This window comes from Larus michahellis, chromosome 3 (genome assembly GCF_964199755.1).
Source record: "Larus michahellis chromosome 3, bLarMic1.1, whole genome shotgun sequence".
In the NCBI taxonomy this organism is placed as follows: Eukaryota; Metazoa; Chordata; class Aves; order Charadriiformes; family Laridae; genus Larus; species Larus michahellis.
In genome coordinates this window covers 132043789-132069469 of record NC_133898.1, presented here as the reverse complement: position 1 = coordinate 132069469, position 25681 = coordinate 132043789, and the positions used below count along the sequence as shown (strand labels likewise).

The 25681-nt window shown below is 66.2% G+C and overlaps 3 protein-coding genes across 11 annotated transcripts; 1 reads left to right on the top strand and 2 right to left on the bottom strand.

The window, feature by feature from the left end:
• Nucleotides 1-3528: 3528 nt before the first annotated feature.
• LOC141741499 (E3 ubiquitin-protein ligase RNF19B-like) lies at nt 3529-11523 on the bottom strand. Of its 4 annotated transcripts, XM_074582352.1 has the most exons (11): nt 11390-11523; nt 11082-11182; nt 9541-9632; nt 7172-7759; nt 6467-6657; nt 6027-6177; nt 5432-5594; nt 4917-5031; nt 4598-4735; nt 4087-4279; nt 3529-3944 (listed from the first exon to the last, which is right to left on the bottom strand). In XM_074582352.1, the coding sequence occupies exons 4-11, from the start codon at nt 7612-7614 to the stop codon at nt 3785-3787; spliced, it is 1554 nt and encodes a 517-aa protein (XP_074438453.1). In that variant the 5' UTR covers nt 7615-7759; nt 9541-9632; nt 11082-11182; nt 11390-11523; the 3' UTR covers nt 3529-3784. The 4 variants fall into 4 exon arrangements, with proteins under 4 accessions (XP_074438453.1, XP_074438455.1, XP_074438454.1 ...); XM_074582354.1 differs by lacking the exons at nt 11082-11182; nt 11390-11523 and adding an exon at nt 10280-10299; XM_074582353.1 differs by lacking the exons at nt 11082-11182; nt 11390-11523 and adding an exon at nt 9769-9792.
• A 67-nt stretch (nt 11524-11590) lies between these two features.
• ZNF513 (zinc finger protein 513) lies at nt 11591-16207 on the top strand. 6 transcript variants are annotated; one of them, XM_074582361.1, is made up of 4 exons: nt 11597-11711; nt 11787-11888; nt 14260-14850; nt 15044-16207. In XM_074582361.1, exons 1-4 carry the CDS (start codon nt 11672-11674, stop codon nt 15793-15795), a joined length of 1485 nt encoding a protein of 494 aa, XP_074438462.1. In that variant the 5' UTR covers nt 11597-11671; the 3' UTR covers nt 15796-16207. The 6 variants fall into 6 exon arrangements, with proteins under 6 accessions (XP_074438463.1, XP_074438464.1, XP_074438462.1 ...); XM_074582359.1 differs by having other exon boundaries at nt 14257-14850; XM_074582362.1 differs by lacking the exon at nt 11787-11888 and having other exon boundaries at nt 11591-11711; nt 14257-14850.
• SNX17 (sorting nexin 17) lies at nt 16200-25550 on the bottom strand. Its single transcript, XM_074582364.1, has 15 exons — nt 25355-25550; nt 22232-22306; nt 21001-21118; nt 20428-20492; nt 20187-20297; nt 19705-19795; nt 19405-19492; nt 18961-19030; nt 18762-18854; nt 18411-18614; nt 17979-18101; nt 17782-17859; nt 17519-17593; nt 17116-17157; nt 16200-17036 (listed from the first exon to the last, which is right to left on the bottom strand). Exons 1-15 carry the CDS (start codon nt 25412-25414, stop codon nt 16917-16919), a joined length of 1413 nt encoding a protein of 470 aa, XP_074438465.1. The 5' UTR covers nt 25415-25550; the 3' UTR covers nt 16200-16916.
• Nucleotides 25551-25681: the final 131 nt, after the last annotated feature.

Sequence of the window (25681 nt, the reverse complement as noted above, 5' to 3'; positions counted from 1 at the left end):
GCTTGGGCCATTTCTGCGCTCAGGGACCTTCTGGATGAGCTGGTGCATTCCCTGGATTGGTGCTGCCCGAGTAAAGCATGAAAGGAGAGGAATTTTTCCTTTGCAAAAGTGGGCTGCTTCTCAGCATCTTTCATTTGCTGCTGGATGGGTTTGTCTCAGGCCTGCGCTGGCTAAGGGGCAACTCGGCACCTGTTGCTTCCTCCCTGCAGTGAATGTCCTGCCCAAGTTGCCTCCAAACTGTGAATAAACAGACTGAACTGTCACAGGAATGAGCAGAATTATTTTCTACAGTCCTAAAAGCATTTGTTACTTCTGAAGTCTCTCTAGTTTTCACACGTCCTTTTTGGAACGGGGCCAGTAGTGATGCTGTGGAAGGGTAAACCCAGTCCTGGATGGAGCGCCCGGAGCTGCAGGGCCCTGGGAGGCTGAATGCGGAGGCAGTTCTGCTCGGTGGAGTTAAAAACTGAATTGTCGAGTGCGTGCTGTCTTGTTCCTGCGGCGAGGCATCGATCTCAAGAGGGTTTGGTTTTAAACTTTCTTCCTGGTCATTAAAGAAAGTTTTTGATATAGGACTTAGAACCAGTCTCTGTGGAGCCCCCTAAAATGACTCTGGTTAGCGGTGGGCTCACGTTAGTGATTTGTGTTGAGGTGACTGGGTTTGGACCATTTACCATGTACACTATTGATGTTTTATCATGCCGATTTTTAATCAAAATGCTCTGTGGTGTGTCACGTGCCGTATCAAAGGCCCTCCTACCTACAGTTATTTCTGTTAAGCGAGTGAAGCTGTGCAGGGGGCGGAATCGGGAGGTTTGCCAAGGCTGCCCCGACAGTTCTGCCAGGGCAGCTCCTGGCCGTGAAGAGGAGCCGGGGAGGGGTCCTGGCCACCAGGAGGATGGTCAGACCCAGGGCTGCCGAGGTCCAGGGGGTCAGTGGGAGGCACCTCCGGGGCTTGGACTTGCTGTGGGTGCCAGGGGGTGAAAACATGGGGCAGGAGAGACCCTGGGCTGTGTGGGGACGGAAGGGACTGCGGGGGGGAGGAATGAGCATGGGAAATGGGCATAAAAGGGGCCAGCTGCGTGTGAACAGAAATAATAATGGATCACCACAAAGTGATCTTTTTTTCTAGCTGTTTTCCTGGGTGTGGGGGCTCTTTCTGTCGTGCACGGGGGGAGTTCTGGGCGGGGGGGGGTGCGGGTGCCACCAAAGGGAGGGACCCGCGTGCGTGGGCTGGGGAGGGACACGTACCTCGGTGCGCACTCGCAGGCGAAGGTCGGGCTGGATTTGCTGGTGAGCAGGGAAGAGGTTTGGGAGCCAGGTTGTGGTGGGGCCTGGGGCAGATCCTGGAGACACCACACATCTGAGAGATGGTTTCTGAAGGCACCAGGAAGCCCAGGCCGTCGGTGAGGTGAGACATTCAGCTGGAGACACAAAGGAGGCGCAAAGAAACAACAGCAGGAGCAGTAATTTGATTATTAACCTGACCCAGCTGCTCGCAGGCCCATCAGAAGAGAAGCGCCAGCCCCTTAAAGGACGATGCCCGAAAATCCAGACAGACAAAGAGGTACAAGAGCCGGAAGGGTGTGTGTGGGTGTGGGTGTGTGTGTGTCAAATCACAGACCTCCCCCCGGCTCCTCCCAGGGCTGTCCCAGGGCAACAGTCATCGCCAAGGTCCAGGTGTGAAACCCATCACCTGCCTCATCGGAAGCTCTCCAGATCACCTTTCGAGCACTCAAGGGTGGCTGCCTGGGGGCAGGATGCAGGGAAAGAGCATCTGGGGACAGCACAGGAATTATTATGGGATGTTTAGGGGAGGAACCAAAGGTGGGAAAAGGGAGGGATTTAGGAGATCTGGGGAGGAAGACTGTGGGAAATCGAGGGCTAAGGGAACGAAAGGGTCTATTGCATGTAAGCAGGGACTACACCAGTGTTGCCATGCCCTGTGCCTGGTCACCACAGTCTCTCCTGACACCTGATTGAACTCCACCTTCAGCTACTTTCCTCCATGTGAGTGTGGGGCCAGGGGAGCGTCTGCGGTGCCAGCAATGGCCACACGTGTGTGAGCACTGGCAAAGAGCAGCCGCACCAGCTGGGCAGCAGGTGATGGGGTCTGGGAGCGGGGGAATGAGGGGTCTCTAAGGGCAGCGCTGGATGGGACGGGAGGTGTCAGCTTTGGGACCAGGGAGGGGACCTGATGGCTGCTGGGTGGGAGACAGGCGCCCCATCATATGCTGGGGCCAGTGAATTACAACCGCGAGGAGCGTCGTGTGACCATGCACGGCTGGGGAAATGTTCAGAAGCAGCTGCTTCTCCCAAGGATGCTGCAGTGGCATCAGACCGGTTGTAGGCAGGATCCCGCCTGGCCCAGGGTGCCCACCCACAGCCAATGGCATTCCACATGGTCCCTCCACACTGGCCTAGCTGCCGGATGGATCCCTGGTGGGGATCAGGACCCACAACCTCCACCTGTGTGGCACCCCGAAGCTTGAGGGCAGGAGTTGCCCCCACCCCAGTGCCGCAGCCTGTCCCAGGCATTCCTCGGGGGCAGCCTGGTTGCCTGCAGGCACGGTGGGAGGCCACAAAGACCCTGTGCATGGAGGCGCCAGGTTGGTCACCGCCACCTTGTCCTCATCCACACATAGAAATGGACGCCCTGCAGCTTGTGCCAGTATCCTGTGGGATGCGGAGGGAAGACGATGCAGGGCATGGAGCACTGCAGCTGTGGTGGTGGCCGGTGGCTAACCTGGCCCCCAGCCAGGTGCTACACTGGGCAGGAGCGCAGGGCTGCGTGGGGGCCAATAATCCCAGTGCCACCAGGGAGGGCAGCAGCTTTGGGGCCGGGGTGCTGCCGGCAGCCTCACCGCTGTGCCTGCTCCAACTGGGAGAAGCCACGAGACCCTCTCCCTGGCAGAGTTTTCTTTCCTGCTTTGGCGCGGGTGCCCATCACAAGGATCCAGGCGGGTCTCCACCCTGCAGCACCCATGGCTGGCCTGGGAACCGCCCCGGGGCCCCTCCGCACACTGCCCGGGCAGCCAGGGATGCCAACACGCAGACACAGGCCAGCACAGCGAGCCCTGTGTGCCGCCGCCAGCTCTGCCCCACGCAGCGCTCGGCCTCCCACCCGCAGGGGCTGCTCCGGCCCCCGCTGCAGCTCTCCCCCACCACACTCAGGTCTGTCTGCCAGAAGCCACGCACTGCCCCCAGAAAGCAGCCGAGAGCGCGCAGGACCCACGGGGCCACACACTGCACCAGGGCTCGGCCCCTGCCCAAGGGGCTCAGTGTGCTGGAGCTGGATGAGGCCACCAGCACCATCCACCCCCCCGCCCCCCAGCTGCCAGCCACGCTGTGCCGGTCCCACAGCCGCAGCTCTCACGCTAACGGGGTGTTTGCACAGGGAATATCCCCACTGTGCTCCAGCTCACTGCCCCTAGTTGTCCCCCCGTGCGGGGAACGCTCACGGATCAGAGCCCGCTGTTATGGGGCTGTGCGGGCAGGGAGGGGGCTGTGCCGCAAGAGACTGACAGACCCTCGGGGAACTGTTTTATTTCCCAGTGGTGCCAATGCTCAAGGCTGCTTTCAGGGAAGGGGTGGATGGAGCTCAGCACAGTCAGTGCCCCCCAGCCTGGGGATGGCCAGGACCCAGTTCGTGGGTCTGGGGGTGCCCCACAGAGGGTGACCAGCTCTGCCACAGCGGGGCACAGGGACTTTGTGTCCGTGGCAGGTGGGAGCCCAGGTGGGGGCTCTGTGGATCGAGGTTCCCCCTGCTCAGTGCTGCACGGTCCCCTCACTCTGCAGGGATGCCCACAGTGCTGCACCGGTCACTGCTGCCTCCCAGGGAGTCCCCGGAGAGACTCTGCCCTGACAGCATGCTGCACAGGCTCTGCTCCCGCCCAGGACGCGGCGCTGCCTCGATCGACACCTCCACCTCGATGTTGATGCCTTCCCTGCAGACAAACACAGGGCCTGAGGGCAGGAGCCCAAAAAGGGACATTGCCACATCCCTGCCCGGTACAGTGGGCACGGGGAAGGCTGTTAGGACGGGGACATGCCAGTCCCCCCCTCCCCAGCCCAGCAGCCCCAGCTCACCTGTAGGACATGTCCTGGCCCTCGCTCAGCATGCTCCCTGCGAGGGCCACCGTGCTGGCTGACTGGCTGTCCTGCTCCTTCCACACAGCCCCATGCCGTGGGCTATGGCTGCTGCTGGGGAAGGAGGTGGTTGTGTCCGGGACCCCGTCCTCACCCCCCCTGGGGCTGGGCAGCACCGACCACAGCTCATTCACTGGCAGAGGGAGAGATGGCGCTAAGCACCCTGTCTGCAAGGACCGCTCCCTGGCAGAGTGGGGAGCAGAACGGCCCACCGGGCTCTCGGCAGGTCCCAGACTGCTCTGGGCAGCACCCGCCTCCCCCAGGACACCAGCGTGCAGCCCCCTCGCAGGGAGAGGTGTGTGTGGTACCACCCCGGGCAGAACCGACACGTGTCCACAGGGAGCCCCTGGCTCTGGAGATGTCACAGCCACTGAGACGCCAGGCAGGACCGGAGCCCCTGCGGCCCGATGGAGGGTACGGGATGGTGGACAGACGGCAGTGCAGGACTCACGCTTGGTCAGGTTCTCCAGCTCCACCACGCCAAGATCCCCAGGTGGGCTGCGGCTGCCCCCGCACCCCCAGCGGCTCCGACACAGCGACAGCACCACCACTCCGTAGACGTAGGTGAGCATCAGGGGCACGCCGACTCCTGCGGGCAGACGGGCAGCTATTTCCCCATCCCCACCAGCAGACCCGGCTGGCCTGATCCCCTGGGCAAAGCCCTGGTGCCCCAGGTCTCAGACTTTCCCCCCGGAGACACTCCACTGCAGCAGCCCCCCACTCTCTCCAACACATGAGCAGCACCCTCAGCCCTGGCCCCGCGCACTCACCCACGGTGACAGCTGTGATGATGGGGGACACAAAGAGAGAGAGGAGGACGCTGCTGGTGACAGAAAAGCACTGCTGGCACCCCGACAGGCTGCTCCTCCGGCTCTGGCCCAGCACCTCGAGGACAAACAAGACAGGTGAAGGGCTCTGCAGGGATCTCCATGCACATTCCCCAGCACTGGGGTCTCTTCCCAGCCCTGGCAGAGCTGTAGCCGCAGCTACAGCTGCCTGGACACCCCCTCCATCTCCTCAGGGACAGGCGGCCATGACAGTGCCACCACCACAGCTCAGGTGTCCCTGGACCCGCAGACCCCTTCCTCCTTTCGCCCACCCCAACCCCCGCCTCTCCGGGCTGGGAGGACCCTCACTGGAGGGAGCTGGGGTGGGCAGCAGAGAGGGTCCCCGCAAGGAGGGGCCGTGGGGAGTCAGGGTGGCAGAGGGACATGCTGGGGAGAGCGGTGAGCCCCGTGCATCTGCCAGGCTCAGCGGGGAGCGGGACCATGGGGGACTCCAGTACCTTCCTACCCATGTAGATGGGGATCCCAATGGTAATGACAGGGACAGCGATGCCCGCGACGAGGGAGATCACCATGGGCGCCCCCAGCACCATGCCCAGCTGCCACAGGATCTTCCGTGTCCGTGACCAAGGCCTCTTCCCCCAGAAGGTGCAGCCAGAGGGGCTGCGGGGACAGAGCAGGGCTGGGACAACGGTTCCTGCGCAGGGGACCAGCACAGGCCGCCCTCGCACTGGGTGAGGCCCCTGGGCCTCTGGAAAGCCAGACTCCCCCATCCCAATCCTGAGCTCTGGCCGCCACCGGGGACCCTCCCTGTGGGGTGCTGAGAGCCGGCCCCAGCCCCCAGCCCTGACAGACCCAGCAGCACAGACCACTCCGCTCCCCCCCGACCCGTCCCACAGCCCAGCCGGTCCCAAACCTCGCTGTGCTGCCCCACATCCCAGCCCCACAGCTCCTGGCAGCGTCCCCAGCCCCGGCCCAGCACCACAGCGCCCGCAGCCCAGCCCAGAGGCAGCTCTTCCACCCACCCCACAGCCCCCCGCCCCAGCTCCCCAGCACAGCCCACGGCTCCCAGCGGCCCCACAGCCCCACACGGACCTCAGGAAATGCACATCGGAGATCTCCTGCAGGCAGAGCCAGCAGAAGAGGCAGCCACAAACTGCGCAGTTCATGCGGTTGCAGCTCCCATCGTTGATCTTCATGATGAAGGCACTGCAGCGGGGACAGACTTTGATGTCCTCGGCCTCAGCTGGCGGGGGGAAGGAGATGAGATAGGATGGGGGGAGCAGGACAGGACAGTGCAGGTCCAGCTTCCACACCCTGTCCCAGAATCGCAGCCTGTCCCATAGGTGTCAGGGTGAGCCAGGCACAGCAAGGTCCCGCTCTACGCTCCCGGCTCGACTGGCACATGCCTCCACGCAGAGGCAACCAGCGGGGACCACTGTGGCTCCAGCATCCCCACAGGCAGGAAGGTGCGAAGGCATCCGACTGTGCCAAACCCCTGCCCTGCCTGCTCCCACCCTGGGCCAGGGTCTCACCGTGGGCCGAGTCCTCCGGATGGATTAGCTGTGCTGCGGGGTTGGCAAGGCCGGGGGCCGGCGGCGCTGGCGCGCAGGGGCCATTGGGGTGCCAGGGCTGCCGGCAGTGGTAGCAGAACTCAGTGCCACAGCCCTCGCGTCCGCAGGTGAGGCGGGGACACTCGGCACAGCCGTAGGCGATGACAGCGTAGCTGTGGGAGAAGGCGGTCAGTGCTGGGGGGGCCAGCGGTGCCCACGGCCCTCCCTGCATTCCCACGCAGCCATTCCCCTCCCTGGCACAGCCAGGCCACGCAATGGCAGGTCCCGGCTCCACACCGAGCCACAGCTGCAGCCCAAGCTCAGGAGAGCCTGGAGAGACCTCACCAGCTCAGACTGCAGCACAGCCTGCCCCATCCAGCACCCACACAGTTCCCCCGGGGCATCGCGGACTGGCCGGCATGGCCAGGAGCACCAACCCTGGCAGAGACACACAGCTGCCCAGGGTCTGCAGCGGGGACAGGGATCGGGACGTCTCTCTGGGCAGGCACAACCCCACACGGGACCAAGTCACAGGGGGACTGAGCCTGGAAAAGGCTCACAGGACAGAGGCACAGTCTAATGCCCACCAGCTCCTGGTGGGGAAGGCCATGGCCTCCGCCGCTGCAGGGAGGGGACACCCACACCGTCCCCCCGCTCCCAGCTCCACACAAGGGGCCAGCGGGTCACCTGCAGTCAGGTGCGGGACACCATCGGGTGCCGGGGTCGGCCACCAGCAGCCGCCGCAGGAGGAACTCCTCGTACTTGTCGCGGAGGGCGGGCTCGGCCAGGAGGCGGTGGACATCGGTGGGCTGGAGGGCGGCAGGGCAGTGCGGACAGGCCACCGGCACGCGGCTCTCGCCGACGGCGATGCGCAGGTACTGCTCCAGGCAGGCCCGGCACGAGCGGTGGGCACAAGAGGCCAGGGTGGGGAAGGCCTCGGGGGGCTGGGGCAGCAGGCACAGGGGACACTCCACCAGCTCCCCGCCCTCGCCCAGGGGCAGCACGACGTGTGTCTCCTCGGGTTCCTCCGGCTCCAGTTCTGGCGACTTCTCCCCCCCGATGGCCTGTGGCCTCCGCCCAAAGAAGCCCAGGAGGCGGAGGGGTCCGGGCACCCGTGTGGGTTGCTCCATGGTGGCCCGTCAGCTGCTGTTGGGCTACGGAGGGTAGCAGGGAGGTGCCAGCCCCATGGCCAGGCTCCTACCTGGGCCTCAGAGCCAGCATCCTCCCCACAGGCAACAGCCGAACCATCTCCAGACGCCGTTGGCACCGCTCAGCCTGTGGGGAATCACAGGAGAGTGAGCTCAGGGCTCCGGACCTGGGAACAGCCCCCTGGCACCCAGGAGACCCCCCTACTGCCCTGCTGATGGGCCCTGATGCCCACCCAGACCCCCGGGCCGTCCGCGCAGTCACACCACCAAAAACACCCCGGCAGCTCCGGGACAAGTCCGCAGCCAGTCACAGCCAGCCCGGTCCCAGCCAGACATTGCTGTGGGTCCAGGGCACGGGGCTGACCCCACCAGCAGTGCCCTGGCTCTGGCATGAGCCTTGCAGATGGAGACCCTGGTCCCCTGCCCTGGCTGGGGCTGCTCCAGATCCTCCTCCTCTGGTGGACCACAGCCCAGGTTGGGGCATTTGCCTCTCTCTGCTCCTGCGTCCGCCATCCCCTTCCACACCGAGCTTGGGCAACACAAGAGCCACCACGTGCTCCTGAGCCAGCTCTGTTCTGCCCCATCCTGTCTCCCTCAGTTCAGCATCCAAGTCCAGAGACACAGGACCTCCCAGATTCCCCGAGACTGGGAAGTCTTTGCAAGTGGTGAACACTGTGACAACCAGTTTGTACACAGGGCAGTACAATAACCACGCTCTCAGCCTCCACGGCTCTCCTCTCCAAGGACAGACACGGCTGAGGCTCAGACTTTCCGCTGGAGTTCCAGTTCCCAAGAGCCACAGATTGGGCCCAGCTGGACGCCAGCGCTCACTGCTGCGGACACAAGCTCCTAAACCCAGCCTTCACTGGGAAGCTCCTAGCGATGGAGGCAGCCCAGAAGAAAACTCAGGGCAAATCAAAACTGCCATCTACTCCTCCTCAGGGTTGGCTTGCAGGAGAGCAGGGAACGTCTCGCTGCCAGAGACGGTGCTTCCTCCGCAAAGGCTGGATCCTGAACTGTCCCAGGAGCACAGAGCTGCAACCCAGGCAGCAGGACACGAAGCCCCGTGGGGAGCGGTCACTTCTGAGCGGTGCTTCCCCACATCCCACGTACTGCACTAAAACCTGCACCACCCACGCTGCTGCTGCATTTGTAGAAGAGACGACCACGCTAAAGGACCCAAAAGCCAGTTAATTCAGTGACCAGAAGACAGGTGATTACAAGAGAGAGGAGGTAAATCTGCCAGTTTTCCCTTACTTAGAACTCACAGTACTCCAGGGCCACGCCATAACCGCTCCTGACAGCAGAGCCAGCCCCTCCACTGCTCTCCTTGCTCTTTCCTTATCTATAGTCTAGAAAGGGGCATCCTACACTTCACACCTCCCCAGCACCGCTGCATCCCTCCACCACCAACAGCCTCTGCTGGGTTTTCCCTCTGAGCACAGCCAGAGCAGCAGAAGCGGCAGGTATTAGCGAGGGCTCAGGTAAGATCGAGGAGTCCGATCACATCTGCTCGGCTGGGAACGAGCACGGTGCTGCAGCGTGATAAAGCACTTCCCAGTGAGTTGGTAACTGAAGAGCTCATGGAAACCGGGCTGAGACTGGGTTTAAATAGTTGTTAGAGAGAGGAAGGAATGTACTCAACGCAGGGGAGGGCAGCAGGACTGCTGCTGGGGGTGACGGCTGCCGTCACTGGGGACTCTGCCTGGCAGAACAGCAGGAGCCAGCGCCAGAGCAGCAGCAACGGCTGCGCTGACACCACGGCCACCAGCTGCCCAACTGGCAGGGCCAGCCCGCGAGGAAACACCCAGTGTCCTGCAGCTCCTGCACTGGGACGGCGGCACCTCGACTAAACTGCACAACACATGCGAAGAAGCACCGGCAGGGATCTAAGTGTCCCCAAAGTACCTGTCAGCGGGGAATCATTGCTGAGGACACGGCATGGCCATGGCTCCCCTGGGACTGCCACAAAGTCCAACACATTCGGCTCCTCCTGGGACCTGCAAATAAACAAAAACTATCTGTGAGGAGGCTCAACAGCAGCAGCTCATGCACCCAGAGCCACTGGGACATGAAAACAGCTCTATTAACAGAGAAGGCAGAACGAGTCCTGTCGATGGGGACCAGGGCAGGGACCTCAGCATCGGAGAGGATGAGCACAAGGCACGTCTGAGCCAGAGCAGGGGCTGCTGCCCCCAGCACAGCCATCTGCACGCGGCCATCCCTGGAGATGGGTGGAACAAGTCCCCAGGCAGGGTAACCAGGGGGCCTTGTCCGCAACACGCAGGATGCAAAGCCCTGGATGTCCCCAGCTGGGATGCTGGGAACAGAAGCTGCAGCTAACAAACCGAAGAGGTGGGAAATGTGATGGCTGAGCTCCCCTGGGAGCAGAGGTGCGACTGGGCTGCACGAGGAGCCACCGCAGCATCCCGGGGCCCAGCAGGCTTCTCGCCTGGCAAGGTCAGAGCACGTCTGAGTGCCCAGGAGCCGAGCCACACAAATTGGGGGAGATGTGCTGGGAAGAGGGGTTATGGACCACAGGGATGTGCCAGGTGAAATCAGGAGCTCCATCGCATGGGGACCCATCACCCACATGCACTCCTGGGAGAACTCTGCTCAGCTCTGCAGCCCTTGCGAGAGCTGTGACCTTGGGGACAGGACTGGCAGAGGTACTGGCCACAGAGGAGCCACAGCATGGCCACGGCGCTCCAACTCCTGGGATTGTCCTGCAGCTGCCTCTCCTCCCACGCCTGGTGCTGGGGAGCTGGGCTCGCTCTCCTCTGCGGCCACTGCCCACAGGGGTCACCACGAACAGAACAGTTCAGGTGGAAAGGGACCTCAGGAGATCTCCGGTCCATCTTCCTGCCCAAACCAGGGTCAGCGCTGTGGGTAAGGGCTTTGTGCCAGCTGGGTCTTGAAAACCTCCAAGGAGAGAGACCACACAACCTCTCTGGGCAACCTGATCTGTGACTGGACTCGTTCCACTCCCAGTACTGGGGAGCAGGACCCCAGTGGACGTCTCCAAAGGATGGATTCAGCTGCCTCTGGAGATCAGACCACGGGAAGGACAGCGAACCCCTCTCTGCTCACCCAGAAGCCCCAGGTCCCTCCTTCCAGGAGCGCTGGAAGCACCGGGACAGTGAAAGACCCCAGCACTGCGGCTCGCGGCCACCCGAGTGTCCCGCTCTCCGGCCTCTGCCCACCCTGCCCTTTCGGCCCAGGGCAATGCGGGCTCTGGGCCACCAGCCCCGTTCCACGGCACCCGGAACCGCCGGAGCTCCACGAGCCGTGCACAGAGAAGCCGGTTCAACCCTCCGCTCCAGCGGCCCATCCCCTGCCGCTGCCAGTCCCGGACACCGGCCTCCTCCGGCCCTCTCCTTCCCCCCAGGGACGGCCAGAGCAGCCAGCGGGGCTGCGGGCACCGCCGCTGGTACCGGCACGCCACTCACCGAGCTCTCCCCTCGGCTCGGGGGCCCGGCGAGGCTTCTCGCGGCCCTCCGGGGCTGGGCCGTGCCCGCCGAGGCAGCGGAGGGGGGTCACGGCAGCCACCCTGGGGAGCACAGATACTGTTAACCCCCCCCGGTGCTACGTGCGTCCCCCGCTCCCCGACCCCTGTGCCTGCCACCGGGGCCGCCGCCTGCCCCGCTCCCCCCGGCCCGGGAAGGGGCGGAGCTCCCGGTGCCCCCGCCTCGGTGCCCCTGGCCCGCAGCCGCCCGCCCCGCTCGGGACCCGCCCCGCCCCGCCCCGCCCCGCCTGCCTCTCCCGCGGCAGCCCGGCCCCCCGCCGCATGCCGGGGCCGCCGGCGCGGTGCCGGGAGGGCAGCGGGTGGCGGCGGCGGACCCCGCGCACACTTCCGGGCGCCCGGTCCGCTTCCGGCGGCGCCGCGCCCGCTTCCGGCGCTGGCCCCGCCCCGCGGCGGCCGGAAGCGGAAGTGCCCGGTCGAGGCGGGGCGGCGGCGGCCGCCCCGGGCTGGCGGGGGCGGCTGGCGGGCCGCGGGCGGGCGGGCGGCGGGGCCGGGCCGGGGCCGGGGCCGGCCACGATGCCCCGGCGGAAGCAGAGCCACCCGCAGCCGGTGAAGGGTGAGTGCGCAGCGGGGCCGGGGGGCGGCGGCGGCGGCGGCCCAGCGGTGACCCGCGGCGCTCGGTGTGTTGCAGCGGACGCCGAAGACGGCCCCGAGGAGACGGCGGGAGCGGCGCTGGTGCTGCCCGGCGACCTGCTGCTGGGCCGCGGCCTGGCCTTCGAGAAGGGACCGCCAGGTGCGTGCCGCCGTGCGGGCCCGGCACCGGCGCCCCGCGGGGACGGCCGCCCTGGGCGCACCTGCAGCGGCGACGCGGCCCGGCCCGGCCCCGCCGGTGCCGGCCCCCGCGCTGGGCCCCATCCGGCAGCCGCCCGCCGCGGCAGCGGGCCCGCCCGGTGGCTGCTCTGTCCCCCGGCGCGTTTTCTCGCCCGGGATCTCCCCCCGCGGGGTGAGGCCCCGGCCCCGGGCAGGGCCCCGCGCCGGTGGTCACTGCCCGCCCGGCACCGATCCCTGGCACTGACCCTCCCGTTAGGGCGCTTCAGGCACACCGCACCCTCATGGTTGGTGTGGGGCTGGGGGACACCGGTGCTGGCAGCCCGCCCCACTGCAGCCGCCACCGGGCTCGTCCCCATCTGCACCGCTCTGCCCAGGAGCCCCCAGGTCTCCCAGCCACCGGGACATGGCTTTCTGCCCTCCCGGGGGCCAGGGCCCTGTCCCTGCAGGGTCCTGCCCCACAGCCACCCCTCGGCGTTGTGAGGGTGGGGGGAGCTGGGCCGGGGCTGTCTCTCTGCCAGTCTTTGCTCCCTGCCATTCGCCCACCCCACAGCCATCCCGGCCCTTTGTGTGGCCGGCCAGTGCCTGCCCAGCTGGTGTCACATCAGGCTCCGGGGCAGCCAGAGGAGCAAACGCTGCTCCGGCTCCATTAAGGTGCCTCACAAGGACTGGTGAGAGCATCACTCGCTGCCCTCGATGGTGAGCGTTGAATAATGTGGGGATACACTCAGTGGCAAGAGGAGGGGGGCATGGACCGCCCAAGCCCTGTGGCTCTGTCCCCTCGCTGTCCATGAGGGCTGTGCTTTGGTCCCTGTGCTCGGCAGCCACACCGGGTTGTGTTGTGCTGGCAGTTCCCGCGCCACGGCACAGTCCCAGCTGCCTGGCAGATGGGGTTCTGCTCCCAGGACCATGCTTCCCCACAGCCTGTGCCGGGGACAAAGCTCGCTTGGTGGCTCTGGGGGCTGGATGCTGCGAGGGCTGAAAGCCGCTCTCTGCAGCAAACCTTCTGCCATTGGAAATACCTTCCTTCCCACTCTCAGCCACCAGCCCCAGCTGGGGAGTAGGACCAGGCACCTCAGGGACTACTAAGGATGTCAGGAGAGCCATCACAGGCCCCATATTCGTCCTCACCCCGTGGGCCGTGTTGTCCCACACAGCCGTGCTCAGGGGGCAGTGCTGCAGGGATGCTGGGCCTGAGCCGAGGCGGCAGGGGAGTCCCTCAGTGTGGGGCTTGGGGTGGGGTTGAGGGCTCCCCCAGCAATAGCCAGGCCCTCGCAGGATGCCCTGTTCTGGCGTCTGCGCTTCAGGTGGTGCTTGTGAAAAGGGACTGGAGCCTGGGGGGGCCCGCCCTGTCCCGCAGCGTGGGAGCAGCCTCACCCCTGCGCCCGCCTGGGGCTCTGGGAGGTGGACGCAGGCGGGTGGGCAGCAGTGAAGGGGACAGCCCAGGTTGTTTCCCGGGGCAGGGGGCAGCTGTTGGGTTGTGGGGGCTCCAGGGCTCCAGGTCAGGCACAGCTTTGGCTGCATGTCACTGCCGTTCCAGCCCCTAGCACCAGCCTGGGGGCACATCTGGGGCGTGGGGCCAGCAGGCCAGCCTGGGGCGGCTGCAGGGCGGTGGTCTCCGCTCTGTCATCCCTTCCTGGGGCACGGGCACTACCCCAGGGGCCACAGGAGGATAGGTCTGTGCCCAGCCGGGAAGCATAAGTGCCCTCTGAGAGCCTGGCAGCGGCTTCCCCCCACCGCCGTGGTGCAGCAGCACTGCGTGGGGATGGGGAAGGTCTTTTTTCCATGTGGTGGAGGGGGTCTGGTGTTGGAGCCCCATGGTCTCGGCTATGGGAGCAGGACCAGCTGCTGTCCCTGGGGCAGCAGCACAGCCGAGGGGGGGCTGGAGCAAGTCTCATGGGCACCCAGCCCCCCTGCTTGAGTCAGGCTGTGCTCAACACCTTCCTGCCACCGCTGCTTCCTACCAGCCGGGTCCAGCAGCACCAGTGTGTGCTGGCTGCCCGCTGCACCCCTGTGCCCCCCTCCACCCGCCCTTCCTGGTGCCAGGGGTCTGGCGGTGAGCTGACCGCCCGGCCGCAGGGCAGAGGTGACAGGGTTTCCCGAGGCGCCCAGGACAGGGCGTCAGGGCAGGTTGTGGTCATGAGGCTCCTCGCCCTGCTGTGAGCAGCATGGTGGGCTCCTGCAGGCTGCTGGGTGCTGCCAGGGCGGGTGCAGCTGCCTGGCCCCAGTCCCCTCCTTGGGATGGGCCCTTCTGGGACCGGTGGCACAAGTGGAGGGGCTGTGCCTGGGCCAGCCAGGGGCCTGACACCGTCCCATCCCCACGGTCTTCTCAGCAGACACCCTGGTGGGGAAGATCACCATCCCAGCGTATGCGCTGAGTGACGACGACTGCTCCTCTGGGTACCAGCAGCTGAGCGTGGAGAGTGACCCGGAGGAGGGCGGTGAGCCCGGCCCCGCGGCGCTGCCCTGCCGCCAGTGCGGGCTGCAGCTGGCTGCCAGCCTGGGGCAGAGCTGCCTGCAGTGTGCTGGTGCCGAGGGGGGCCGCAGCCAGCGCATCGTGTACTCCTGCCAGCTCTGCCCCTTCGCCTCCCACTACTCCAGCCACCTCAAGCGCCACATGAAGACACACAATGGGGAGAAGCCCTTCGCCTGCCCGCAGTGTGCCTACGCCTCTGCCCAGCTGGTCAACCTGACCCGACACCTGCGCACGCACACGGGGGAGAAGCCCTACCGCTGCACGTGCTGCAGCTTCGCCTGCAGCAGCCTGGGCAACCTCAAACGCCACGAACGAGTCCACAGCCAGGACAAGCCCTTCCAGTGCGCTGCCTGCGACTATCGCTGCAACCAGAGCCGCAACCTGAAGCGGCACATGCTCAGCCACCGCCTGCCCAAAGGCGAGGGGCCGCACCGGCGGGACAAGGACCCAGGTAAAATGGGGGGTGCAGGGGAGAGATGCTGGGGGGGAGCCCCCAGGGGGAAGGGGCAAGGCAAGTGTCCCGCCTGGCGCCATGTGCCACCGGCCTCAGCTGGGGCACCACTGCCCCCGGGGCTCTGGAGGGAGCTGAGCCCTCCCAGCGCCGCGCTCCCACACTCACAGCCCTGCTTGTTTCTGTCCCGCAGAACCGCTGCTGCCAGAGCTGAGCCTGCACGTGGGCAGCGGCAGCGGCCCCTTCCTGCCCGGCTGCGCTCGGCTGCGGGGTGAGGAGGCGGCCGCGCTGCCCGAGCTGCTCTTCCCCTTCACGTGCCGCATGTGCGGGCTGGTGCTGGACGACGGCTTCGCGCAGGATGAGGGCCTGGCCGAGCAGGTCTGCGGGCGCTGCAGCCTGGCGGTGCTGGGCACCGAGCCGGGCGCCAGCCCCCGCAAGGGCACGGGGGACAAAGGCTTTGCCTGCAGCCTCTGCCCCTTCGTCACCCACTACCCCAACCACTTGGCGCGGCACATGAAGACACACAGCGGGGAGAAGCCGTTTGTCTGCCCGCTCTGCCCCTACGCCTCTGCCCACCTCGACAACCTGAAGCGGCACCAGCGAGTGCACACGGGCGAGAAGCCCTACAAGTGCCAGCTCTGCGACTACGCCTGCGGCAACCTGGCCAACCTCAAGCGTCACGGGCGCATCCACTCGGGCGACAAGCCCTTCCAGTGCAGCCTCTGCAGCTACAGCTGCAACCAGAGCATGAACCTGAAGAGGCACATGCTGCGGCACACAGGCGAGAAGCCCTTCCAGTGCCGGGACTGCCCCTACACCACTGGCCACTGGGACAACTACAAGCGCCACCAGAAGATCCATGGCCACACGGCTGAGAGCTGGGTAAACCCTCGTACTGCCAAAGCCCTCCTGGCCCCTCCAGCCGTGGGCACGGCCCTGCCCTGAGACAGCACTTAGCCCGGCTGCAGGGGTGCCCATCCCTGGGGCACCCCAGCTGCGGCCCCTGCCCTCCCTGGGGGAGGGATGGGCATCAGACTCCACGGGGGGGCTCAGGGCTGCCTTATGCAGGGTCCGCCGGGGTCTCCAGCAGCCCTGTCTGGCCTGGGCAGGGTGAAGCCACAACCGGCAGCTCGGGCTCCAGGCTCAGGTCTCTGCCCCAGCAGCAGCGGTGCCCGTGTCCCCAGGCACCCACGGGAGTGGTCCCTGCCTGTTCCTGCCCGCCAGAGCCTTCCTCTGCCGGAGTTTGGGGAAAAGGGGGGAGGGGGGAACGGGACTGGTCCCATGGCTGTTGCCACGCCAGTCAGTGTAATTTATATTGTGTATAAAAGCATTAAACAGTCAGTTTTGTTATCCGCTATTCTCCCTGGGGGCCTTGTCCTGCTTCAGGCGAGGGCAGTGTGGGGCTGGCAAGGTGTGCGGGGAGGGGAGGGACAGCCGCCACCCCCCCAACAGACAGCCCGGTACCAATCAGGATCCATTTTAATCATCATTGCAGTATGTAAACATCGGTTACTGTCCATTAATGCTCTGGTCGGTCTGAGCAGCAGGAGATACGTGGTTACAAGCCTAGATTACGTTGGAGTCTATGAGCGGGTTAGAGAGGGGGCTCAGCGCAGAGCCCCCCGGAGACAGTTTACTGCAGCCTGTCTCGGAGCAGGAGCCTAAACGCTAATTTGGCATTACGGAGCCTCACGAGGGCCGCTGTGTGCCCCAGTCACTGGGGCAGCCACCCTCCTGGGTGCCCGGACCCCGTCCCTCCTGGCCGGGGAGGGGGCAGCTCTGCCCCCCGTGCTGGGCCAGGCTCCGCGACGCTGCTCCGGGGCTCGGCCTGGGCACACTGCTCGGGTCGGGCTGAGCCCTCTCCCAGCTGGAGCCAGCAGCAGGAGGAGCTCAGCTGCCCCCACCCCGAAGGCAACGGAGGGCTGGGGGTGAGCCCCCCCCAGCCCGGGGGAGCAGGGGAAGGTGGATGTAGCAGGTGAGAGGCACGTCGATTGCAACCTGTCTGCAGGTCGTACATTCCTCAGCGAAGGCCCTCGGGCGGGTGCTGTCCTAGGAAGGGGGGGCCACTACAGATCTTCATCGCCAATGCCCTCAAAGGCGTAATTGCCATGGAAGTCGTTAGCGCCCACGTCGTTAGCAGAGCTGGAGTGGCTGATCCCTCGCAGGCTGACAGAGGTGAGCTTGCTCTGTGGAGAGGGGAGACGTTAGGGAGGACCCCCACTCCCCCCGCGGGTGACGGTGACATTGTGCCCACACACAACTCACCGAGAGTTTGGCCATCGGCTCCCGGGAGGCGTCGGGCGAGTCCTGCAGGGACAGCATGGTCAGGCAGCGCTGCGGGACGTGCCACCCCCCCTTCCCACCACCTGCCACCTCCCTACCCTCAGCCACCACCTGCCCTTCTGGGACAAGGCTGGGCCACCATCCCTTCCCTGCCCCAGGAAGCCCGGTCCCGGGAGGGGGTCCAAGGCCCCTTTCTCTTCCCAGGACTGCGGGAGTGGGGCACCGCAGCTCTGCCGCCCTCGGGGCTTGTCCCGGCCCTCCCCGCTGCCAGCCCTGCTGAGGGGATAATGGCACCTCTGGGGGTGGTGGGCTCTGGTACCCGACACACAGCAAAGTCCGTGGCCACGCTTGTCTCCCCCACCAGGGCCGCAGGGTCCCCACTCACCAGCAGCGGGGGCGATTTCACAGCTTGCTGGCTGTCCGAGCGCCGCAGGGCCCCGTTCACCCGCCGGCGAAACATCTGCAGGGGAGGAGCCAAGCTCAGCAGCAGGGTCCCCAGAGGCAGCTCCAGAGATTAGGATGGCCCCTGGGGATCCCCCAGCTGGCCCCGTCCTGAGGAGAGCGAGCAGGGCCCAGCCTAGACCCTGGGGAGTCCCGGGGGCAGGATGGGATCCCCCCCCAGGGACAACAACCAGCCCCAACCCTCACCTTGCGGATGCTGCCTCCAGACTTTTTCACCATCAGCTCGTCCACCATGGACTGCAGGCAGATGCTCAGCATGATGGCCTGCAAGGGAGAGGCGTCATGCACCCTGCGGCCACCCCAACACACCACCCCGAGCCCAGACCAGCCCTGTCCCTCACAGCCGCCCCCTCGCTCCCATCCTTGTCCACCGCCAGCCCTACCTGCGGACTGGTGATGGTGACCCACTGCAGCCGGTCTTTGCTCATTAGATACTCGAAAGCCAACTCCAGCTTCACCTCGGACTTCCCCGGGCTGCTCCCCGAGGGACCGTTGCTCATCGGCACCTGCAAGGGCATGTGCTGAGGCTGGGATCCTCCAGTGGGAAAGCAGCCAGCTTCCCGGGCCCCTGTGCCCAGCTCCCACTGGCCTTCCACCACCATCGGGTCACCCTCACAGCAGCAGCCCTCTCAAATATCCTCACACCGATGACACTCTCAGCCCCAAAGCGCCCCCCGGGCCAGCTGGGCTGGAAGCAGGCAACAGCCAGCACCTTTCCCAGGGGAGCTGCCAGCGCAGCCCGGCACAGGAGGGTCGCACCAGACCCCACAGAGCCCTCCCTGCTCGCCAGGACCCTGCCGGCAAGCAGCACTCACCGAGGACGTGACGCGCCAGCACCGCATGCGCGTGACCTTGAAGCTGCCTTCCTTGATCTGCTCGCTGGGCAGCCGCACCTGGAAGTTGAGCTCGTTGTTGCCAGCGCTGACGATGACATGGCACCCCTTCTCCGGGAAGTCAGTGACGCAGGGGTCGAACTTGAGATAGCCATAGTACTTCAGGGTCTGCGCCAGGCGGATGAACTGCGGGCAGAGCCGGGGGAGCTCAGCACCAATGGCCACCCTCCGGGGCCAGGAACGGGCACCGAGCTCAGCGCCATGCTCTGGCATGGCAGTGGGGTCAGTCCCCTGCTGGGACTGCCCCAGTCACAGCATTGTGCCCTCCCCTACCTCCTTCTTGGAGACTTTTTCCTGCAGAGACTTTAGCTGCCGGTGCTGTTCCTTGTTGACAAGGATCCATCCATGCTCGATGTCTGACACCGTCTACCAAGAAGCAGAGGCTGGTGAGCAGCTGGGCCCGGAGCCCCGCCAGCTGTAGCTGAGGGGTGCAGTGACCCTCCTCACCCGGCTGGGCCGCTCCAACCCTCACCTGCGCATACAGCAAGTTCAGCCCCACGCGATGCTCCATTACATCGTCATCATAGGAGGAGTCCCAGTAGCTAGAAGGGAACCACAAGGGTCAACCTATTCCCCAGCTCCTAACCACGATGGGGAGAAAAACAGCCCCCCACGCTGGGACAAGGCGCTGGGCTGGCTCTCTGGCCAGCTCCCCTTGGTAGCCATCAGCTGCCATGTCCCAACTCTCCCTCTCAAGCAGCTGCCTGAGGCGGGAAGGGCTGGGAAAGCAGAAACAGGGGCCAAGTCCAGCAGCGCAGCCCGGCCCCTGCTGTCATGGAAGCGAAGGTGCCCAGGTGCGTCCCTGGGGGTTGAAGCACCCGCAGGCGGCGATGGCAGGAGGGAAGGGATCCCTGCAGACCCCCAGACACCTCCCCAACGCTCCGGCGGCCGCTGTCCCCCCAGCCCTGCCGCTCACCTCTTGCGCAGGATGATCCTGAACTCAGGGTTGTGTAGGCTGGTGACGGACACGTACGGCAGCTCAAACTCCTGCAGCTTCCGCACAACTGAGGGGAAACGGCAGCTCAGCAGTGGCTCAGGGCAGCAGGAGCCCAGCGGACCCCTGCCAGCCAGGGCACCCCCGGGGAGACCCCGGATCCCCCCACCCCAGGGGTCCAAGCACGCAGCTCTCACTCCTGGCAAGGCACCGCTTTCCCTCTCCCAGGGCAGACGTCCCACCACAGCCCCCATGGGACTGCCCCCAGCGCGTGCCACTCACAGGAGAAAGCTCCATCCTTGGTCTCCCTCACTAGGAAGAGGCTGAAGTAGCCGACCAGGTCATCCGGCAGATCCAGCTTGGAGGCCACAGCCTGGCAGCGAGAGCGGGAGGTCACTTCCCGCACAGAGAGGCAGCACTTCTACATCCTCGCACTTCTACATCCAGTTCTGGGCACTCCCGACGGCAGGAAGGCAGCGCCTCTGCTGCACTGGGGACAGGGCAGGGGGGGCAAGGGGACAAGTGGGGCCCAGGGGATCGCTGCCACCATGAAACAGCTGGGGGCCTCCCCACACCAGTATGGGTGCAGAAAGGGACACGTCAGAACACCCTTCCCGGCTCCACTGCTCTTTGGCCCCCCAAGACAACCCTGCTCTGGGGTAGGGATGCAGCGGGGGGGCAGGGTGAGGGAACCCCTGCGTGCATGGGGAACCACAGAACTGGGCAGGAGGGCCTGGTCCTGCCCAGCACAAGAGCTTTGGCACCTCAAGGACATCCTCCGTCTGGTCCGAGGTGAGGATGGTGACCTTGACCTTCTGGCCGTTGGAGAGCAGCACTTCCAGCACCACCTCCTCTGTGGGTATCTGCTGTGTCTCCTGGAGGGAGAAATGGGACTGGTACTGCGGCCCCCCCACCGCCAGCCATCCTCACACCACCCCGCAGCCCGAGGGCCCGGGTACTCGCCCCACAGTCCACCACCTCCCGTGGCTCCTGCACCCCCCTCACCTGCTGGGCCTTGCGCAGGAAGCTGTTGAAGGTCTCGCTGCCTCCCAGTGTCGGGTCCTGCCGAACTGCGGGGCGGGGAAGATGAGCGAGGAGCCGGGCGTTACACGGGAAGGAGCAGGGACCCACGGGCGAGGAGCCGGGTGTTACAGGGGAAGGAGCAGGGACCCATGGGTGAGGAGCCGGGTGTTACACGGGAAGGAGCAGGGACCCACGGGTGAGGAGCCGGGTGTTACACGGGAAGGGGCATGGACCCACGCCGATGCCCATCCGCCCCGCAGCCCCCCAGTTTGCGCCCATCCTAAGCATGCACAGGGGCACGCTCCCCGCAGGCGAGACCCCTGGACAGCACAGGGAAGGGGAAGGGGCAGGGACTGAGAAGCAGCATCGCTTTGCAATGGCTGACATCCAGCAGGCAAGGCCAATTACTACCAGAGCACTACCAATTACTACCACAGCAGTATCAAGATGGGCCAGAGCAAAGGGATCAGCGTGGGGAGGGGGATGCAGGCAGTGCCCCGGGGCGAGGCAGGGGCGGCCGGCCCCCATCCACAGCACAGGGCAGCCCCCGCTTACCAGCCTGCATGTATTTCTCCAGCTGCTCCCGCCGTTGCTCTACCTCTGCCGGGGTGAGTGTGAAGATCTTCTTTGGGGGAAAGGCTGGGACCACGTTGGCGCCATACTCTTTCCTTAGCTGGGGAGAGAGCAGAATGCTGCGGGAGCCTCCAAGGGAGACGGGGGCTGCTCTGACCCCCCGCCCCAGCTGATCTCCAGCGCCCTGGCAAGGGGAGTGGAGAGCTCGCCAGTGTTCCTTATCCTAACGGGTGGCCAGCAGTTTGCAAGAACCCAGGTGGGACATCACAGAGCGGGAGAGCAGGCCTGCACCCAATGCCAAGGAACAAAAAACGAGACCCCAGCCAGCCCCGCAGCAGCACTGGGCGGCACATGCTTGCCCACGGCCACTGCAGCACCTGAGGCTCTGGCTCCACAGCAGCATGCGGCGCTTTCACAGAATCACAGAATGGTCGGGGTTGGCAGGGACCTCTGGAGATCATCCTGTCCAACCCCCGGCCAGAGCAGGGTCACCCAGAGCAGGTGGCACAGGAACGCGTCCAGGCGGGGTTGGAATGTCTCCAGAGACGGAGACTCCACCACCTCTCTGGGCAGCCTGTGCCAGGGCTCTGCCACCCTCACAGCAAAGAAGTTCCTCCTCGTGTTGAGATGGAATTTCCCGTGTTCCAGTTTGTGCCCGTTGCCCCTTGTCCTGTCCCCGGGCACCACTGAGAAGAGCCTGGCCCCATCCTCTTGCCCCCCGCCCTTTAGCTATTGCTGAGCATTGATGAGATCCCTCTCAGCCTGCTCTGCTCCAGCTGAACAGCCCCAGGGCTCTCGGCCCTTCCTCAGCACAGAGATGCTCCATCTCTTGATCATCTCGGTAGCCCTTTGCTGTCCCCTCCCCAGCAGTTCCCTGTCCTTCTGGAACCGGGGAGCCCAGAACTGGCCCCAGTGCTCCAGCTGTGGCCTCCCCAGGGCAGAGCAGAGGGGGAGGATGACCTCCCTCCACCTGCTGGCCACACTCTTTTGAATGTCCCACCCAGGAGACCATTGGCCATGTTGGCCACAAGGGCACGTTGCTGGCTCATGGGCGACTGGGTGCCCCCCAGGACCCCCGGGTGCCTCTCTGCAGAGCTGCTCTCCAGCGGGTCAGCTTTCCCCCACCTCCCTGCCTGCCCCGGGCACTGCAGCGTGGCCCCGCGGGAGGGGGGATGTCGGTGGCAGCTCCCGCCGGGGACAGGGGGCTCCCTACCTGCTCGTGCAGCCCCAGGAGCTGGCTGTAGCGTACTCGGCAGTGCAACACCCCGTTCACGTGGATGTTGTAGGCCTGCGGGGAGAAATGCCAGTCAGATCCCAGCACCTGCTGGACAGAGGGGCCCTGGGGTCTGCCCGGCTTGGGGCCCACGAGCCACTCCAGGGAGAAGCCCTGCCACAGCCCGGGAAGAGGCGATGCTCCCAAGGACCCCGCCGAGGGGCAGGTGGGGCACCCCCTGCCCTCCCCTCCTGTCAGCAGAGCTCAGCCGTGCTCCGGGAAGCACCAGGACCCACCAGGAACCCTCATGTGCTCTACGACGGGCTGGGCACCGCTGCAGGAACCAGTTTGCCTCGCAGGCACTGGCCCTAGCCCAGAGGCACCAATCCCGGCAGCGTGTCCCCCACCACCTGGACCCCCCCAGCGCTGCCCCGGAGCACACAATCCCCCCAGCGCTTCCCTTGTGGCGCCGGGACACCCTGCAGCCCCCAGGGGCATCACCCCCAGCAGCCTGGAGAGCGGCAGGACTGCCCATGGAGGCCAGCGGCCAACAAGGAGCCCCAGGAGGTACAGCCACGACCCCCAGCACAGCCAGGACCAGGAGGGGCTGCCATCAGCAGCCAAGGGCTACGCGTTAGCAAGCGGGGACAGGCCAAACACACAGGACTCGTGCAGGTAAGTACAGTAACAGCACTGAAAGGTTTCTGTGTGCTGCTCCTCCAAGGACGTGTCAGTGCAGACCTGTAGCCCAGTGGATATGGGCTCAGGAATCAGAATCATAGAACTGCGCAGGTTGGAAGTGACCTTTCAGATCATCTAGTCCAACCATCAACCTAACACTGAAAAAAGCCATCGCTAAACCATACCGCTAAGCACTATGTAAGTGCTTAGAAAGTTCAAGCGCATCCAAGGGATATGTCTGATGGACACCAGGAAGGAGTAACCCTGCAGCCACCCAGACACGGGGACAGTACGGAGCCACGTGGTGGACATGGGCGTCCCCAAGTCGGCAGGCAAGGACACCCCTCCCTGCAGCAAGGAGAGGCGGCTGCCAGCAGCTGTTCTCCATCCCTCAGGCCCCATGGCACATTCAGAGGAGTGAGCACAGCAACGCGATGGCCAGCACAGCGACCCGGGCTGCGCTCAGGCCAACAGAGAGGGGACCCTGGCGTCCAGCCATGGAGAGCTGCGTGGCCAAAGGCTGTGGTCCTGGGCTGGCTCCGCTGCCTCCCTGGGTGCATGGCCACAGACAGCCCTCACCACAGGGCAGGGGTTTCCTTCCTCATGCGCTGCCTGCCCGCCCTGGGGCCACCACAACATGCCACAGCGCTACTGGGACACTGGCTGCTCCAAAGCGCAAGGGTTGCTGCAGAGAGCCCAGCAGGACGTGCCCCCACGCCATGCCACCCCCCAGCCCACCCTCTCCCCAGGCCTGGGGAAAGGCTGGAACCCCTCTGGGACAGCTCTGCCCCAGCACGCACCAGCCCAGCCAGGGCTCGCCTGCCCCACAGGTTGGGGGGAGCCCCACAAGGACGGGGAGGTGGCTGCTGTGGTGGACCCCACTGCTACGGAAGTTACATGTGCTAGAGCTAAATTTCAACTCACTTTTTCTATAACACCACAGAGCGGGTCCCTGGCTGCTGCCCTGGGTGCCCCCTCTGCCCCATACCCCCAGCCAGGCTCAGCTCCCGGGCAATTCGCTGCAGGCAGCGTCCTCCCAGGGGACAGCACTGTCCCCTCTGTGCCCGAGCAGGTCCTGCCATCCCCAGAACAGCGTTTGAGGGGGCGGCAGGACCGCACCACAGGGGCTGGAGATGTGCCTCCAGCTGGTCACAGCAACCCAGGCAGGCACCTCCCATGGCTGTTTCCCTTACTGGAAGCCCCAAGGGTCCTCCTGCCCCCAAAAGCTGGGGCTGCCTGGGGTCAGCGGAGGCACCCATCCAGGCCACTCTGGCCCTGCACGTGCTGGAGCTCACAAGGGCTTCTCACGCCGTCCTCCAGCCCAAAGGCAACAGCCCCGCAGCTCAAGGTCCCCACAGAGGGCCCAGGACACCACAACAGATGCCGGGTGGCCCGGGCAACACCCACAGCTGCCCAGCGCCAGCACAGGGGTCCGCAGTCTCCACAGGGTCGCCAGCTCTCGCCAAGACCCTGGGCTGCAGACGAGCCCTCCTCTGACACCGGGGACGAAGTCTTCCCCCACCCAAGGAGCCATCACGGCACCTGAGGGCAAAGTGCAGGGGGAGGCACGGGGCTGAACACGCCTTGGCCGTCTGCTCCTCCAGCCCTTGGGTGACCACAGCCGCCTGTGGGTCACCAGGTCCCTTCCCGCAGCTCACGGCTGCCATCAGTGTCCCCAAAACACCGCCTCGGGCTGCTGAGAGGATGGGGGAAGATCCCCCCGAGAGGGACCTCGGCAAAGGGGGCAGGCGAGGGATGCCCATAGCAGCTGGCGCGAAGGAGAGGGCGGCAGGGCCGGAGGGAGCCAAAGGGGCTGCAGAGCCCCGAGCCGGGGTCTGGGGGGAGCGCGGAGGCGGATGCAGCCCCCGCGGGCGCGCAGCGGTACCTTGCTGCGGCCCCGACGGCGAGGGGGGTCTGGGTGTCGGGGAGCCCTGGGGCCGGGGCCCCACAGCAGCGTCGCCGGGGACCCGATCCCGGAGGAGCCGCCAAGCCCGGGGGCGTTCACGGCGAATCGAGCAAAACAGGAAGCCGGGACGGACGGATGGACGGGCCAGGATGAGCCGGGGGGGCGCCGGGGACGGGATGGGGCCGCCGCCCGCTGTCCTCCCCCCACCGGACCCGCCGCCCCCCTGTCGCAGGGCAGGGCCCGGGGACCCTCCGAGCGGCGGCTGCACCCCGGGGAACGCCCCCCCGGCCCGGCCCCGTCCCTCCCGGGCCCGGGGCGCAGGGGCGGCGCGGCCCGGCGCCCGCCTGGCCCGGGAGCGGGGGTGTCTGGGGATGGCGAGCGGCCGGCCGGGGGCTGCCCGCCTCCCCCGGTCCCGGCTTCGCGCAGGCGGCCGGGGCTGCGGGCCCGCACGGCCCCACCGGGCGGGGACAGCACCCGCCCCGGGACGGCGGACCCGGACCCGGGCCGCGGGACCGCTCCGCCCCGGCCCCGCTCACCACGTAGGCGGCGCCGCCGTCGCCGGCGCGGGTCTCGGTCTCGGGGATGGAGAAGTGCATGGCGGGGCCGGGACCGGGGCCGGGGCCGGGGCCGGGCCGTGCCGAGTCGCGCGCCCCCGCTACCTGCCGCGCGCCGCCATGTCGGGCCGGGCGCTCCCCGGCACCGCCCCGCGGGGCCCCCGCGATGGCGCGGCCGCCGGAACCGCCCGCCGGGGCCGGACCGCCCCGCCTCGCTCCGCCCCGCACCGGGGGGGAGCCGCACGGCCCCCGGCAGCGGGAACGGGCCGGTGACACCCCTCTCCGAGACCCCCCCGGGGCAGCCCCGCC